The sequence below is a fragment of the Artibeus jamaicensis genome, unplaced genomic scaffold (genome assembly GCF_021234435.1).
Source record: "Artibeus jamaicensis isolate MK-2021 breed Jamaican fruit bat unplaced genomic scaffold, CSHL_Jam_final contig_548, whole genome shotgun sequence".
NCBI classification, from domain to species: Eukaryota; Metazoa; Chordata; class Mammalia; order Chiroptera; family Phyllostomidae; genus Artibeus; species Artibeus jamaicensis.
In genome coordinates this window covers 6,260,637-6,279,658 of record NW_026521883.1, presented here as the reverse complement: position 1 = coordinate 6,279,658, position 19,022 = coordinate 6,260,637, and the positions used below count along the sequence as shown (strand labels likewise).

Below are 19,022 nucleotides of genomic sequence, written 5' to 3'. Positions count from 1 at the left end.
ATACTGGAAAGAAAGATGGTAAAACCGAAGGGTAGCTCTGACAGAGTTCTGCTTGGAAGCAGTATGCTTCCACTCACATTTCACCGGGCAGGGCTAATATCAGTGGCATTGGAGGTGGAATCCTCCCGTGGGGGTGGGCCAGTACAGAGGGTGCAAATATTTGGAATAAAGTATGCTATGACAGAATGTGTCCAGTTCTGGCTGCCACCTTAGGGTGTGACAACCTGGGATTTGCCTATAGAGTAAGAAGACTATTAGGGTGGTGGGTAATTCCGAAATCTTCCCTGGAACATAGTGGGAAGAGTCAGTGGGGTGGGGGGCACATTAATGCTGTCTAAAATATTCAAAAAATGGCTGGATATGCTGTATGACATCAATGGGTGGAAGTTACAGCATTGTATATTTCGACTCAATATAAAAGCGTAAGGAGGAAAGGGGACAGAAAAGGGAATTGTTGGTTATTTTAAATACCTTACTGTGTTTATATTCTTCAAAATAACCCAATTAGGGTTTGTGTGTATATGTGTTTAAATATTGAAGGGAACAAACTCAGAGTGGGAAACTACCTAAGGTCACAAGGCAAATATGTGGCAAAACCAGTTTGGAATCTAGGCCTGTGTGATCTCATCTGTGTCCACTAAACTTTGCTGCTCTCTATAGGGCGGCCAGCTTTCTTACCATTAAACTGTTCATCACCAGCCATCTTCTGCCTGATAAGGTAATGGCCACTCTTGCTCATCTCTAAAAGGATTTAAACAAAGTATGAATGGATGGATTGAAATAAGGTTTAACTCTAGATCAATGGTCTACAAACTAATTTGATCATATGGATATCCCAGAAAAATAATTTAGCATATACTATGTATATGTTGTATATTAAACTATTAATGTTGTATATTATAAAACACAAAAAGAGAAGTGTAAGGTTTTCATAAAGTTTAGGTGTTTTTATTAACTAGATTTTAGATTTTATATAAAATCTCAACTTTTAAAACTCCTGTTTTATAAGTACTTATTTTTCCCTGCATCCATGTGTCTGTGTGGATACAAGACACAACACTGAGGTGCATACACCCAACACTGCAAGTCACTGTTTTGGATAACTTCTAAGAGTATGGAGATTTTATGATTGTTTGGCTTGAATGTTTCTAAAAAGGATATTGATAGCTTAATTCACTTAAAGTTTTTAGGTACTCTGTTATCTAAGACCCAAATTATAAATTCTTCACTGGTGTTCATAACAGAAATTAAGCCTGAAAACTACTTAGTATAAAAAGATGCTTTTCCAGATAAATAGTAATAACTGTGAACATTATAATTTGTGTATAAAAGAGGATGTTTTGTAATTAGGGGTTATTGTTAAGTAATAAACCTGATTCTGTGTATGGCACAAGAAACTGCCTCATTATTTTAGTCATATCTGCTCTATCTAAATCTGCATGTACATGTAGAAAACTTACTGTACGCATCTATTCTAAAATGAATCTGAAATTTTGCCTACTGAGTAATATGAATGTTTGTACTTGGGAAGTTATTTTAGCACTGTCGTAGAATGGAGCCAGAAAGCTAAATTAGGCTAAACTTACTGGACTAAATTTAATCTTTATAGAGACATCATCTCTAAGAAGCAAAGGAGTTACTTGCATTATGCCTGACACAGGAAACTGTCTGGTCCTTGGTTATTGGCCATTTGCCAGGTTGATACTTCACAATTAAGATAACTTTCTGGTTAGTAACTACTTCTTGGGGATAGATTCTTTAAGAGAAAAACTGCCACACAGAAAGCAGAAACACAAACCTGTCCTTTTTGAGATAAAGAGCAGCAGTGCTTTTCCCCTCATAGTTAAACGTTTGTACAGATTGTTCAGTGTGGCACACTGCAGTTTGGTGGTAGTTGTAGAGGAATTGGTGCTTGCAAGTAGGATCAAACCCAGTTTTTAAGCAAGAGTTGGCCAAATTCAGCTGCTTTTTCTTCACAGGTTTAAGTGGCCCACAGGCCAGGGATTCTTTTGGTATTAGCTTTTAGGGATCTTTTAGTTCTAGAAAATTACCCTGGAAAAGTACAGTTTAAATAGTTTAATCTGCTCTTTCTTAATTTGCATATTATTTTCTTCGGTCAACCGTCATTCAGTACTTCCTTGTGCCAAGCACTGAGAAAATATTAGTGACCAAGAGGGATGTTGACCACTGATTTTTCGTATATATAATGTGTATTAAAAGCTAATAGGGCTGTTGTTTCTCACAGCAGCATGCTGTGTGAATCCCTGCTCTGCACTGACCTGTGCTTGTTCTTCGGCTCTTTTCTCTCTCCCTCCACCTCCCTTTCTCTCTCTCCCTTTCCTTTAGTCCCTTCCTCTATTGTAACTCTTTGCATCTTTGAGATAGTGAGTGACCACAAGCAGATTCCGAAGTCAAGTCATCTAAGCATAGAAGAAACTATAGATGATATTTATTAGGTAAAACTTGAATGGTATAGTTAGTAGATGACGAAAGTCTTAATTTGCCGTAAAGACTAGATGTCACCTTACCTGGGCAGATCTCCAGGTGCATGTGTTTGTTACTCAGCTCAGCAACCATGTACTTTATCTTTAAGTGGGTTTATGTTCTACTTTAAGTAAAATTAATATCAGCATGTTTTATCTACAAGTGTGCTTCTTAGATGCCAACTTTATACAATTAGATTATATTTTATTAATATTTCTTGGATTACATATTTCCTGAATCTGAGTCCTGATGTATTTTCTGGAGTTAGCCATTTTCGTGCCTTTTCCTACAACTGGCACATTTTATATTCTTTAGTGCTTTCGTTACCTTGTTATCTAAACTCGAAAATATATCTCAGTTAATGAAAGGCATGTGATTGGTTATTTATTTTTATTGTGTTCTTTATTGATGAATTTGAAGGTATTTAAAAGTATAATTCTTCTTTTTTCTTTAGCATCAGACAACAGTCAGCGCTTTCGAGAAACCTGTTTTGCTTTTGCATTGACACCACAACAAGTGCAGCAAATCAGTACTTCGATGTAAGTTCAGCTCAAGTGTAACGTGCAGTTTGGCCTTTAAGTCCAGTCTTATCTATAAGTGATTTTTAAAAATAGCATATTGGGCATTAGTGTCATGCAAATATTAGTTTTGAAAATCCTATTATAGTGTTAGTTACCAAAAAAACAGTTGTATTTTTGATCATTTGAAAAACTACCTGGAGTAACAGTGTCTTTGAATCAGCTTTCATGTGCATATTTTAAAAATAATTGTAGTTCTTATTCTGTCCTTTCTAGGGATATTTCTGGGACCAAATGTGACTTCACAGTGCAGGTCCAGTTAAGGTACAGTGTTGACTACAGTATATACGGAAGTTTAAAAGTTAATGTTCCTGAAAGATTTTTTAAAATTCACCTAGTTTTCTTTTTTTGTTTTTAAAGATTTTATTTATTAACTTTTAGAGAGAGGAGAAGGGAGAGAGAAAGGGAAAGAAACATCAGTGTGGGAAAGAAATGTGGATCAGTTGCCTCTCTCACACCCCCAACTGGGGACCTGGCCTACAACCCAGACATGTGCCCTGACTGGGAATCAAACCCACAACCCTTTGGTTCACAGGCAGGTGCTCAACTCACTGAACCATAGCAGCCAGGATGGGGTTTCTAAAATAGTATTCTAAATGCATGTGGATATAAATAATGTTATTATTCAACATTTGATTCATCAATCTTTGATTCTCAGGGAATAATGGAGTGCCTTGCTTAGTGGATAGAATTAGATCCAGGGGATGGACTTAGAACATTTTGCTAAAAACAAAAAATTCCACAGGCAAATAAAGTTTGGAGATACTTTGTATTATATCTCCCTCTTAAAAAGTTACATGGATGTTAGCCTAGCTCTTGAGAAGTTCTATATTAAGAAAACTTAATTTCATTTTTTGATTCAGAATTACTTAAATTTGGTCAACTATAAAACCTTTTCCCTTCATCCCCTCAGAACATGCTTAAATAATTGGAAACATTATGCAGACAACTACAAGTGGATAGTCCTGATCACTGAAACTATATTGACAGAATTACCTACTTTAAACCTGTTTAAATATGCTTATTCATCCTATGAAATGTCTAGTCTGATAGTTTTTAAATTAAGTTTGACCATCTTTTAGATTAGCTATTGAGCAAAAATACTAATGAAGTCACATTTTAATAAAGGAAATTAAACTTGTTCTTTATTGTTTAGGTTTTGTTTATCAGAAACCAGTTGTCCACAAGAAGATCACTTCCCACCCAATCTTTGTGTGAAAGTGAATACAAAACCTTGCAGCCTTCCAGTAAGTCCTAAAAGCTTTTTTTTCTAAATGTATTGCCAACACAGGTATTAAATGGTCATCACAGCTGTTGTTAATCATAGTTTTTTTTATTGAGAAAACATCTCTATTTTGGATATATATTCACTGAGCGAAATGCTTTTTACCAACTATGTACAGTTAACAGCTGTGGAGACAAAATCTAGGACTTGGAGTTGGGTGTCTTAATGATGCACTGGATTTGGGGGAGAAGAAATTGTTTCAGTAAGACCTCAGCTATATTCATGTACATCTGGAAGCCTGTGGTAGAATGGAAGAATGCTGTGGGGTGAGGGGAGGGGCTGTTATCAATTATCTTTCCAGTATTCCTTGTATATACCTATTCGAGATTTTTATGAATTTATTCTGATTCTTTAATTTTAGAGATTTTTAAGATCTGTCACTGTTTGCTTCTTAGCCTTTTGGCTAGGATCCAGTGTAGATCTCTCGCCAACATTTTTTTTAGGCTTAGTATAATGAGACTATAGGGTTGTTTAGAGAAACACAGGCAATTCTTGTAAATGTTTGCTTCTCTACTTTTTAATGGAAATAGTCGTATATTCTAGTGCATGGTTTGTAGGGGTTTTTTGAAAATGGAAGTTGAAATGATTATAGAGATAATAAGCAGAAATAAATTATACTTTATTCTTAGGGTTATCTTCCACCTACTAAAAATGGTGTGGAACCAAAGCGACCCAGCCGACCAATTAATATCACCTCACTTGTCCGATTGTCCACAACAGTACCAAACACCATTGTTGTTTCTTGGACTGCAGAAATTGGAAGAGTAAGTAGTTTTTTTATATACCAAGTTTTTATATTACGATGGGTTAATCTCCATGGCTACCTGAGCTTATATGTAAATCGCATTGTAAAATGAGTTGCAGAGGGATTTATTTTTGTCTCATAATGAATTTTCAACATGTTCCCATTTTCAAAATAGGATCGTAAAGTCCCAGTGTTTTATAACCCGATCTTTCACTCAGCAGTTTATCATAAATGTCTTCCTGTGTTGTTACATATTCATCTACAGGATTTTAGACGGCTGCATTATATTCCAGTGTGCATGTGCCGTAATTTAGTCTAATTCCTGCTGTTCAGGACTTAATTGATTTATTTTTTGATTACTTCATTACTATTTCAAAGAGCGTTTTGAAGACTATACTAGTATCTATAGTTTTCCTAGGGACATGATAATTTACATAGAGTAAATTCCTAGAATGGAGTTACTGAGTCAAAGAGCATGCTGAATTTTAAGAAATATTGCGTGTAAAAAAAAAAAGAAATACTGCGTGCATTGGTGGGTTACCTTATGAAAGATGTATTGTACAGATTTACCCTCTGACTCTCAGTGTTTATTCACTTGCCTGTTGACTCCTACCCTGTCAGCACCGTATTTTTTTTAAATCTTTACTAATTTTAATAGATAAATAATGGCACCACATTGCTCTAATTAGTACTCCTTTTACTATTACTGACATTTAACATTTTATGTTTGTGATTATTTTTATTTTAAAATTATATTCATATCTATGTTGTTTTTCTTATTCTTATTAATTTGTGAGTTCTTAATAATGTTAAGACTTAACCTTTCTTCCCATGTTGCAAATATTTGTTTTAGTTTATTTGCCTTTTATTTTTATTTCTGTAGTTATTTCATGTGTAGAAGATTTAAATTATTATGGAGCCAGTTTTTTTTCCCTTCATAGTCTTTGCTCTTGCTCCTAGCCCCCGTCAATGCATAGCCTACTGGTCCTCCCTGAGATATGTAAATAGTATTTGTTTATATTTTCTTCTAGACTTAGAGGTTTCTTGTTTTCCCTTAAATATGTAATCCATAAATTTATGTGTGGTGTGAAATAAAAATTTACTTTAATTCTTTTAGTCATTCATTTGTTCTAATACCACTAAATAAATGCTTATTCAGAATACACCATTATTATCTATTTGATTTTTATCTGTCCTGGGTGTGTTTCTGAACTTTTAAAATATTATTTCTTATACTAGCATTCTTTTTCTGGAACAATGTCAGAATGTTTTTAATTCAGTTTTGTGATACGAGCTCATATCTATTCACTAATTCAATTGAAATTTCTTTAATGCTTACTGTATGCAATGAACCATACTATAGTATCATAGCAAGGGGAAAAATTATTACTCTCTTGGATCCTGAGATCCAAGGGTCAGGTGGTCACACACAAAAATGTGAATGTATTTATCTTAGGGACCATAAGGGAGAGAGGTGCGTGGTGATTTTAGACTGCACTAGAGGATATTTTGAACTAGAAAGAGATGAGGCAGGGCTTCCCTGATAAAGTAGTTCACTGGGCCAAGAGCTGAGAGAAGGGTGGAAGGAATCAGGCAAAAGGTTCAGAGAAAACAACCTGCACAACAGCCCTGTGGTAGAGATGAACGCAGCTGTTTTCAAGGAACTGAAAGGGAGCCGCTGTGGCTTTAGTGCGGGGAAAGGCACAGAGAAATAGTTGACATGAGGCTGGAGAGGTAAGAAAGGCCCAGCCTTAGAAGGTGGGCATGAGAAGCCATGGAAGAGTTTCAAAAAGGAAGGATGTGGTAAGCAGTGTTGAACAGATGTTGAGAAGTCAAGTATGGTAAACCCTGAAAAATACCCTTTGAATCAAGAACACAAAAGTGGCTTTATTTAGTGTGGGCTCTTTTTGGTGGGTGGTGGGAGAAGCCAGAAGGTGACCAGGTGGAGCTGAGGCAGTAGAGATAGTGAGTTATAGAAGTGTGGCTGGAGAGAAGTGTGAGAGTTATTTTTGACTTTAATGGGAGAGTCTTTAACATGTGTTAAGATGATGACAGGTATCCTTTGGAAAGGAAGAGATTAATATACAAGAGAAAAGGGGATAATCGATAGTGAACTGCATCGTAATGCGGGATAGCTAGAAGGGACAGCTTCTATTTTTTAATGGAAGAATAAAAGGACTGGATAAGTATATGTGATTGATACTGGAGAGATGAGCAAGTTCCGATCAGATGACTTAGGTTTGTGAGGTAAGTCTGCTGAGAGTGAAAGATTAAACGGGCTTTAATAAAGTAGGGTGGCCAGACAGGTTGAAAAAGTAATCGCAGAAAGGCTTGTACCTCCTGCATTACTCCCCCAAATCTTATTTATTGTTAACTTATTTAAAAGCCAGTTATGTCATATATTGGTTCCAATAACTTTTTATTTGATTTCCTGTTACTTCTTGGTAGGTAGTATGAGTTTCAGATGTATCATTATACAAATAATCCTAATACTTGGGCCATACTTTCTGTTGTGCTGGCTAGAACCTTCAAAACAATGTTAAATAATGTGCTAGTGGACATTTCTTCACTTGTTCCTTATGTTAATGAGGATACTACTAGTGTCACAACATTAAGTATTATAATAATTATTAATTTCTGATAGAGCTTATTACATCAGTGATACATTCCTATATTCCTCTTTTAGTAGATATTCTTGTGAGAAACATATTTTGAATTTTATCAGTTTTTTGACATCTGCCAAGGTCACATTTGTTTCCTTTGCCTAATTAATATTGTTAGGTTTTCTGAATCCTTTTTATTGCTACACTTCTAGTATACCTTGGGTTTCCCCTTTTTGACCCCTTCTTTGAAGGGGGTATTAAAATGTTTGTTTTTTTCCTCCTTGCGAGAAAAGTATAGCCTGCCAAGGAAGTGTGGTAGACATCAGGGTTTACAGTGAACTGAGAACAAGGCTGAACCTGCGGGACAGGAGGGAAGGTGGTTGCCGATACCCACACAGCACCAGAGGGGGGTGCTCTTCCCGTGGAGAGGCTTCCGCGTCTTAGAAAACAGGTAGTGATTTGAAGGTCTTCCAGGTGAGGCGAGATCTCGTATAGACTCCCGATCTACGGGTTAGAGACCTTTTTTGAGGTAAAACATTGAAAGAAAATTACTCTTTTTCAAAGCCCAGAAGACAATTTAATAGTTATTTCTCAATCACTAGTTTTCATTCAACTTGTAAAGATACTCTATTGTAATGTCTTATCCTACCTTAGATAGTCACTGCATTTAGAATTTCTTAAATGTTTATTGTAGAGAAGTTATTTACATACTGGTATAAAAAGCACTTAATAAGTAGACTATATCTTAATTATGGAGAAAATGGCCTATGAACTTTGAGAGACAGTTTTGAAGACTTTCAAAGAAAGCATTTGACAAAAACATCAGTGTAATGCAATATATATCAGTAGTCGGAGTTAGGTAGTACTTCGAAGAGTTACTGAGAACAGTGTAACAACTACCTAAAAGAAGAGATACTATACCACTATTAACTTTTAGGGGTGTTGCTACTGAATCTCTTTCATGTGATGTAAGATTTAATTCCGTATTATCAGTACAGGTGGCATTTGTTGATACCGGATCCGGATGTTCTTTTTGCTGTTGCTGCTGCTTCTGCTTTTTTTTTTCTTTTTCTTCTTCTTTGGTTACATGTTTCAACTAGAGTGAGCATGCCTTTTCCTGAACTTGTAGTTGTGGTTCTACTTGATCTTTCTTTAAAATTTTATATAAACCCTTAGGGTAATTTCTAGTTCTGAAGATTCAAGCTGTCAGTACATAATTTCACAGTGTTAATTAGCATTTCTCTAGTTTCTGTCATACTGGAAACATTAATTAAATAAATAATAAAGGTGAATAAAAATTTTCCCTCTAAAAGAAGCCTTTTAAGTTTAATATTAGATTGATATGTTGTATTCTCTAAAACTTAGGCAAATATTAAGATTACTTTTTCCTCATTAATTGTTAAATTTACAAATGAAAGTAAATTAGCTTTGACACTTCGTTTTTTAAAACTTGTATAACATGTGAACATGAACTCTAAATGAAAAATTGACCTTTCCGAGGGTATTATAGGATATTTTTCTCTCGTCAAAAGAGGGAAAAGCATTTTTAAAACTGAGAGGAACTGAAAGTCGAAACGTGCATGGGACTAGGTTGGGGGAGTCAAGCAGTCGGAGTGTGCGAAGGCGGGAGCTGGGGAGAACTCCGCTGACCTCGGTCGTGCAGTCCGTGCCCCGGGCCCCTCTCCGCTTGGCTTCTAGTGCAGCTTCATCACCAAGCAGATATGTGATCATGAGCAAGTTGCTTTTTGTGCCTCAGTTTCATCAGCCCTTCACTTAGAAAAATGCTTATCCTACCGATTTCTTATAGGCCTTCTGTGAGGTTTAAATGAAGCAGATAGTCTTACATTGAGTGCTTCAAAACTGTATGTAAGTATAAGATACTAAGTATAAGATAGAAGATGGCGGTAACTTTTTTTCTTTTGCTTCTTTCCAAATCTCTTGATCTTCCTCTTGATTCCCATACCAAATGGGAAGTGGGCCTTCTCATCTAGATCTCTCTTACCCTCATAAACCTCAGCCCTTTTTTCTTCCTGTTATGCAGTCACATACCCTTCTCTCTTCCTTGGCCTGTTGATTAACTTTTTCCTTTGTCCTCCTTTCCTCCCCGTCTCTGGGTAGTCTCTCTGCTGGTAATGGATATTCATTCATTTGCCAACCTAGCTGCTTTTTATTGAAAATCTTTAATATTCCCTCTGCTTGTTGTGATAATGGCCCAAGTAGGGTCTTTTCAAGGACTAGTTAAAGGCATAGAGATTAAATAAATATAGGTTAGGAAGCCAATCTAACTTGTAATTTTTTAAATAACTACTATTTCATATATATACATATATATATGTAAATATACAGCCTCCTAATGATGGTTCATGACGAGTTTGGCATCTTATTGACATTGGTTTATATTGAGTTGTAATTGTGTTCTTTTATGTAAGTGCTTTAGCACTTATTGAAGATTAGCTTCAATATAGAAGCATGAGAGACCTGGCTTCATCACTTGAAAGTTGCAAAATTAGGGCAAGTTCTTTTACTTCTCTACATTATTCACTTTACTTTCCTCATCCATCCAAGTAGGTTTCTGACCACCTCAGAAGCTTTTTGGTTAGGATTAAGGAGTTACTACTGTTCATGAAAACACCTAAGATACTGTTTGGCATATAGTAGGTGGTTTAACAAGTGTTAGTTTTCTTTCCCTATCACTGTGGGATTAAATTAGATGTACTGTTTACTTACATATGTTGTTTGTTTTCTGCATCTTTTTTTTTTCCAGAACTATTCCATGGCAGTATATCTTGTAAAACAGTTGTCCTCAACAGTTCTTCTTCAGAGGTTACGAGCAAAGGGAATAAGGAATCCGGATCATTCTAGAGCTTTAAGTACGTATGATGAACTTACTTCATTTGTGTAGTTGAACTGTTTTGGTAAAGGTTAGAGTAGTATTTTCTAAACTCAAGACATTTAAGGGCTTTTTAAAAAGTATTAGAGCTTATCATAACTGAAAACCTTGTTTCAAGGTAGAATAAATCGAGACTTGAGTAATTTAATATAGTTGTCATGACCTATATTTTATAATCTGTATTTTACTGATCTTAACATGAACTTTGTAAAGTCAGTACATGAACGTGGAAGGGTATGTTACTAAAACTGCATAAAGTAAATGTTTAAGCAATTCTAGGAGATGGGAAGGAAATCTTTGCATATATATTTCATGAGAATTACTTCACATTTGAGATTATCCAGGAAAAATGTGCAGGGATATATGGTAACCACATTCCCACATTAACAAAGCAAAAAGAGAGTCAGTGGAGTCGTAGAGATAATAACGAAGTGAGTTCTGCTGTTAATTAATTATGTGGCCGTGGGTAAGTCCCTGCACTCCTGTGAGGCTCATATTCCTCATCTGTAACTAGGTTTGTACCATCTGGTTTCTAAAACCCCTCCAAAGTCTGGGTTCATAGGTATTAGTGACTAGGTGATTCATTTTGTCATGTCGAGTGAGATGTAGTAGTAAGGTCTGCAGATTTACTCTCTTGGCCTCAATTTTTGAGAGTTAAGGCCAGAGTTTGTCAGCTTTTCTAAAAGGTGGACTAAGGTCTTTTATTGTTTTCTTTGTGAGGGATAGATTTTTCATGGATGGATTTGGGAATGGGGCTGGGTGCTTAGGGAATAAAACTTCTGCAGACAAGAGTTAATGTAGCTACCCGTTAAGGATTCTTGATGTGAACTGATTAATGAAGCCCACGATAAGATTTATAGTTAGGAACGATGTGGTGGAAAAAAGTAAATAGTAAGGCCAGCTGTTGTCTCATTTCCTTTTGTGACATAGCTTTTGTCTCTTTTTATAACCTGTTTCTATGCCAGAATAAAAAATCTACTACCTCTGAATATCTGTATATCCACAGTAGTTCATTGAAGGATTTCTCCATACTAAAGGGGCTTTTTAAAAAGGCAAATAATAATCCTGAGTCAGGAGGCACACATTTTTTGGCTGACTCAGTAGGCATTCATTGACAGTGGAGAGCTAGAATGACAGCAATGGGTTGGGGTCTACGGGAGTAGAAGCACCATTTGGCAGGGACAAACAGATAATAAGGGATCCTGAAAATAAGAAGGATCTGACATCTGTTTTGAGGGAGAGTGCAAGAGAAGAATTTTTTTCCCCACACTCTAGCTGAAGTCCATGCCTGGTCATTCTACTGAGACTCTTGTATTTGCCACATAGTCTAGGATCTCATGTAATTAGAAAGCATTCTGGAATTAGGTGAGCCTAATTCTAGGTATGGAAAAGGTTATACCAAGAAATAAGGCAGATGAATCTGTTATACTTAATGATGATGATGACAGTGATGCAGTAGCAAGCTGTCTTTGCACAAGCTCTTAACTCTTTCCCACTTGTAGCTGCAGCATCATCTGGAGGGAAAGTGGGGAGGTGAGCCTAGAATTATTCTATTTCCTGGAAGTAACCACTGTTAGCCACTATTAAGCAGCAAAAGCTGCATAATTCGAAAGCCATTGATTTCATCTCTGATACAGTGCTGGAGGTGAAGGGTGACTGCAGATTGGGTAGGATTGTTGTGGCAGTTAATATCTTACTGGCTTCAGGAACCAAAAATACATTAGTTTGGATCCCACCAATAAGACATTTGCTGTATTTAACTAAAGAACAGATTATTTGCCTTTATGCTATCTGTAAAGAAATAACTTTCCTAACGTATCAACTGCAATTAAAAGATTACATAAAACAACTTGACAGAAGAAAATGTTGGTAGGTTTCTTAGATATTTTTGAAGAATCAAATTAGCTATAAATATGAGTCACTCATCAATAAAGTCTACTGGCAAAGTTTTAGTAGTTGAATCAGGCACTATTATGTTCTTGAAAGAATAAAGTTGCTAGTATTTAGACTTTTTCCAGAGAATTCATCCTTTGATTAAGTTGATTTTTATATTGTAGTTTTCACGTTTGTGTAGAATTGTCCCCTCACAAGTATCACAGAAACAGTCCTTTAGTAATTCTTGGTCAAGGTCCTGCTTCCTCTCCCCCTTCCTTTAAGCAGTCACTTGACAGCTTGGCCATACTTGGTGCAAGCACTGTCCTCCTCTCGGCGCACTGTCAGTGCAGGAAAATTGGGGCTACATCATGTGAATTCTCTAAACTGTCAGTTTCTTTGTTAGTCTTAGTGCCATCGTAACTGCTTTTCAATGCACCTGCACCTGTACCCTTCCTTACTTTATTTTCTTCAGTCTCAGGAGGAAATATTCCTTTTCCTGATTAATCTTTTATTCATTTACTCTTTTCACTCAAGAATATTAAGAGTCTCCTATGTTCTAGGCACAGGAGAATGTAGTATTAAACAAGACATATGCAGCCTTGCATCCCCCCCAGAAGTTTGCAGTCTTGTGGGAAAGGCAGAATTAAATAATTGCACAGGTCATTAATGAATTCCAGTTGGGACTTGTGTCTTAAAGAAAAAAGACAGGGAGCTCTAGAGGTAATAACAGAACATAGTCCTCTCTGGTGCTGTGATGTTTAATACAAGATTGTAAGGATGAGGAGCATTTAAGCCCAAAGATGTGAGGTGGATATGTCAAGACACAAGGCCAATGGAGCTGGAGTGGAGAGAAAAAGGGAAGAGAGTGGCCAGAGAGATGGCCACAGGGCAAAGTCACGTAGGCAATAGATTTTTAAGCAGAGTGACATGATCAGATTTGAGCAATAGAAAGATTGCCAACTATTGAATTGAAGGTGGCGAGTGCTAAGGTTAATGCAGTGATGGTAGTTTGGAATGTATTGTAGAGATAACAGATAATGATATCTTGAACTAAGGTAATGGTGATGGAAGTAGAGAAAAATGGACAATTCAAGAAGTGTCGAAGTGTAGAAATTGTGGTGGGTTACATGTGGGGAGTGAAGAAAAAGGAGAGGTAAAGGTGTTCTGGGCTTCAGAAGCACCAGGTTACATGGTAGTGCTGTTTACTGAAATGGAAAACAGTATTGAAATGACCAGGTTACAGGGGAGAGATCAGAGTGCATTGTTAGACTTTTGGTATTTGATTTGTGTATGAGATTATCCAGAAGTTGATACTCAGAAAGAGTATTAAGAGACCTGGCTCCATATTACTGCACTCTGTCCTGTATTTTCATTTCCCTCTTTACAGGCTCTTTTTGTCAACCTTCCCTGTCAAGTTCTTTTTATCCTTTAAAAAAAATAGAAAAACAAATTATTCTTGAGGTAGACCTCTGTGTTCCTCCTATTGTTCTCATCCTAGTTTCTTGAAAGAGTAGTCTATACTTATTCCTCACTGCAACCCATTGTGATCTCTTAACTCCTAACTTTCCACTGAAACTGCTCTCAGATGTCACAAAGCAGTACTCTGATTGCCAAGTTTAATGCTTATCTTTTCAGATTTTATGTTTGATGGTTTTTTTTGTGTGTATGTGTTTCATATCAACCACTTTCTGCTTGAAATTCTCTTCTCTGACTATTACTACTCAACGCTTGCCTTCAATGGATTATCTTAAGGAAAGCATGCTAAATGTTTTCCCAGGGGTTTCATCCTTGGTCCACTTTTGTGCATACTTTCCCTAGAGATAATCACATCCAGTCTTGTGGTTTAAACTGGCACCAACTTCCACATAGATACCTTCACCCCAGACCTTCCCCTGAATTTCATACATAGAAATGTGTAGCTAACTGCCTTCACTGAAACATTCTGTTGGTTCCTCAAATGCAAGTATTTAAAACTGAACTCACCAAGTTCTATCAAACTTACACTCTAAGTATTTCTCATCTGTCTTTTCTCTCTTCATTAAATCACTGTTCTTATTTAAATTCTCATATCCTGCCTTTATTTTAAAAACTTTTTCTTAAATAAAGTATTCCTCTCCTTTCTTGGCTCCTCTTCATCTCTCTTTTGGTAGTAACCTAAATGATTAATACAGATCTAACCACTTACCATTCCATTGCAACCCATGTCTCCTTAACGCCAGTGGAATAAAAACTCCAACTTTGTTAGGATGACATGTGTAGATTTCTGTGATGTGGCACGTGCTTATTACTTCCAGTGTCATCTGTATTCACTCTTCTCATATTTTATGTTTCAAAAATACTTTAGAATTATCTTGTTTTTCCTCGGTGCTTTGTGAGTATTGTTCCCTGTGCCTCAAAACTTCTCTGTTGCCTCCTTTGCCCAGCTTTAGTTATTTTTTAGGTTTCACGTTCTCCGTGAGATTTATCAGAACTCCTACTGTAGAAGAGTTGACTTCTACATATTGACTCCTGAACATATTTCTATGTTCAAAGTTGACTCCTGAACATATTTCCATTAGTATCTTTACTTTCTACTGGACTATTAGTTTCTTTGGACAGGAATTTAATCTTATTTTTCTTTGTGTTCCTAGTGCTTAGCACAGTGCCCGTCGAGCACATAGTAGATCCTCAGATGTTTGTTGATGTAAACTCTTAAAAGGGCTACAGAATAAAAATCAAATGTCTATGCCTCTGTTTCCTTGCCTATACAATGGAATATTGGACTTAATATGTTCAATTGTTTCCAGCCCGTAGAATAATCTAATATTAAGAAAAGATAAAAATTATCTTCAGAAAACAAACCTAGAACATCACTGTCTAATGGAACAGTCTGTGATGCCGGAAATGTCCTACATCTGTTGTCCTACAAATGTTGTCCTATTTGGTGGCCATCAGCAACTGCGGTTATTGAGCACTTGAAATGTTGCTAGTGCAACTGAGGAACTGGATTTTAAATAAATTTAAATACAACCACACATGACTAGTAGCTAATTCTCATAGCCTGTGACAACAGAAACTTTTAAAAGATTAATTTTAGCCCTGGCTGGATGGCTCGGTGGAAGCCTTGTCCTGTGCACCTTTCCACATGCAGCTTTCAACTGCATGTAGAAAGGTTGTGGGTTCGATCCCCTGTCAGGGCGAGTACAGGAGGCAGCTGATAGATATTTCTCTGTGTCTCCCCCTTCCGCTCTCTAAAATCAATTGGTATATCCCTGGGTGGGTTCATTTTAAATGTGTCTAGCTTTAACTTTATTATAGGTCATATAATAAAATACTGTTACCACTGCATTTCAAAATGATACAAGAAAACTTTTAATTTCCAGAAGACTTTCTCATGTTGATTGGTTGCAGCCAGATGAATATTATGTCCTGTTTTTATTTTTTATTCCCTTTCCCACAAAGAATAAGTAGTTACTTTATTTTTCGTCCATACTTTCTTATGACTAAATTTAATATGATAATTTTCCCTTCAGTTATGTTTATTGAAGTATAGTTTACAAGCAGCAAAAATTCACCTTTTTAAGAGTACAGTTTGATGAGTTTGACAGGTGTGTGCATCATGAACCACATTACAATCAAAATACAGAAAATCTTCAACCCAGAAAGTGCCCCTGTGTGGCTCTTCGCAGTCCATCTCATTCCCTTACCTCCAGTTCCCCTAACCATTGATGAGATTTCTGTCTCTTCAGTTTGTCTTTTACAGAATGTCAGGTATTTGAAATGCTACTACAGCATGTACCCCTTTGTGCGTGGCTTATTGTATTTAGCATAACACTTTTGAAGTTCATTCATGTAGTTTATTCCTCTTTATTACTGAGTAGTATTCCATTTATTTACACTTATTTGCACCATAATTTTTCCACCTGTTTATTGGTTGATTTACCTTTAGATTGTTTCCAGTTTTGCATTGTTGTGAATAAAGCTGCTAAAACATTTACATTTTGAATATGGATATCCCCGTTTTGTAGACACACATTTTCATTTTCTCTTGGAAAAATATTTAGAACTGGAATTTCTGGGTCCTGATAAGTGTATGAAAAATAGATCAGCAATGTCCTATAAAGTGCATATACTGTTTTTGCATTCCCGTCAGTGATGTATGAGATTTAGAGTTGTTCCCATCCTCACTAGTGCTTTGTTGTCAGGTTGCTTTGATTTTAGCCATTCCGATCAGTGTGTAGTAATATCTCATTGTAGTTTTAATTTGCATTTTCCTAATGATTAATGATGTTAAGCATCGGTTCATATGCTTGTTGCCATCTTTCCAGCTTCTTTGATGAAATGTCTGTTCAAATCTTTTCTTCATCTCTTTTTATAGTTTGTGCTTTTTAAGTTAATATTGTATATGATGCAAGGGAAGGTTAGAGGTTCATTTCTCTCCATAACGATATGCAGTTGTTCTAACAACTTTGGTGAAAAGACTGTCTTTTTCTCCATTTAATTAGCTTGGCATCTTTGTCATAAACCATTTGACCATAGATGTATGAATCTATTTCTGGGCTCTGTTATTTTCCATTGACCTGTATATCTGCCGTTTTGCCAATACCATTGTCTTGGTTACTGTAGCTTGATAGTAAGTCTTGGAATTAGTCTAACAACTTTTTTTCCCCAGAATTGTGTTAACTAAGTCAAACAATAAACTCCAGTATGTATATATAAAAAATACATAGTGACCAAGTAGAGCTTATTCCAGTAATATTAGGTTGATACAACATTCTAAAATCAGCATAATTGACCTCACCATACTAAGAAAGAAAAAGATCATATGATCATCCATAGATGCAGGAAAGGCATTTGGTCAAATTCAATATCCATTCATGATTAAACTCTCAGCAAAATAGAAAAAGAGGGGAACTGCCTCTGTGTAATAAAGGGTATTTATAAAATGCTGCTAGTTAATATTATAGTTAATGGTGAAAAAGTTGAATGCTTTACCCCTGAGATTGGAAAGAAGGCAATATCTGATCTTACCATACTACTCTGTTTATCATTACCTTCAAGATTCTAGCCAGCACGATAAGAAAAAAGAAGCATACAGATTAGAAATGAATGCATAATTATTTTCTTTATTTGAAGATGACCTCATTGCTTATGTAGAAAAATATCCTAAACAATCAACAAAAAGCTGCTAAAACTAATATATGAATTTAGCAAGGTTGTGGAGTACACGGTCAGTTTATAAAAATAAATTGTATTTCTACTAGCAGTAAACAATTGGAAGTTGAAATTCAAAAAAAACAAGAATTTACTGGAACATCCAAAAATAAGGAGTACTTAGGGATATGTTGCACAAAATATGTGTAAGATTTGTGTGCTGAATGCTACCAAATGTTGCTGAAATTAAAATAAGACCTGAATAATATATAGATATACCACATTAATGGATGAGAACACTCATTATTGTTATTGGAGAGATGTCACTTCTCTCCAAGTGATGTGTAGGTTACGTTCAATCCAATCAAGATAGTAGTTACGATCTTTAAAAGTATCTTAACATGAAAAGATTGGCTCAGATTGAGTCTGTAATGGCAAGTGAAAGAGAAAACTTTTTTAAAAACACGGAAATTGACAAGCTGATTCTTATCCCACCTCTGGGAGAAAGTGAACATAAAAATCTCATTTTGTTTCAACTAACAATACTTAATATTAATTAAGTATGATATTAGGTTATTTTAAAGCATTTTACATGGGTTAACTCATTTAATCCTTTAAAAAGTGTATGAGGGTCTATTATTCACATTTATAAAGTAATGGAACTGAGGCACAGAGAAGTCAAATGACTTGACTGAGGGTGAATTCTAATCTAGGCTGGTTTTAGGTCCTGGCTTTACCACTACTTCAGGCCGCCTCTCCTCTTTCATTTTCTTTTTGAACTACTAAACATTCAACTTTGTTTTGCATAATGCTGATCTATGGTATTTCTTCATTAAGTAGAAGATGAAATAGACAAAATCCAGTCAGTTACTATTCCCATTGCTATGTATGTGATGGGGTGTTGGAGCAATGTTGAGTGAAGACATACAGAATGGTTGGTAATCATATTAGCATTCTTTTTGCATGTTTATTTTGTGTGGCAATTGCTACCTTTAAAAAGTACTATTAAATTTATCTTTATAAGACAGAGTTGACTAAAATTTGGTCTAAAATAGAAAGGCATGCTTTTTATAATTCACATATGATATCAGTTAGCATAAGTGATGTGACAACTGTATTTCCCAAGCTAAAACCTAGGGGTTTAATGCCTTTTTCATCTGTGAGGCAGCCTATGAGTTACATAAAGTTAAAAATTTAGAGTTTCCAGGCCATGAAATGAGTTTAAATTACCCGTTGGTATTTAGTGAGAAATTCCCCATTTTGATTTAGTGAGAAATAAGTTAGAAAGCTCTGATGTACATCTTAGTCGAGCTCACTGGAGGTCTCAAGATCACGAGATTTATAGAGGCAGTTGAGTTAGAATATCCAAGATTTAGACCATCTCAAAAAATTTAGACTATCTGATCACTGTGTTTAATAAAGGCAGGAT

At 35.8% G+C, this 19,022-nt stretch overlaps 1 protein-coding gene across 3 annotated transcripts in view; it reads left to right on the top strand.

Moving 5' to 3' along the window:
• The window catches only part of PIAS1 (protein inhibitor of activated STAT 1), a 106,529-nt gene that overhangs the window by 62,372 nt on the left and 25,135 nt on the right, over positions 1-19,022 (top strand). For all 3 annotated transcript variants that reach the window (XM_037155544.2, XM_037155543.2, XM_037155545.2), the window contains exons 3-7: positions 2,939-3,023; positions 3,279-3,326; positions 4,219-4,309; positions 4,977-5,111; positions 10,460-10,565. In XM_037155544.2, the coding sequence (XP_037011439.1) occupies positions 2,939-3,023; positions 3,279-3,326; positions 4,219-4,309; positions 4,977-5,111; positions 10,460-10,565 (465 nt within the window). The remainder of the gene's footprint in view (positions 1-2,938; positions 3,024-3,278; positions 3,327-4,218; positions 4,310-4,976; positions 5,112-10,459; positions 10,566-19,022) is intronic.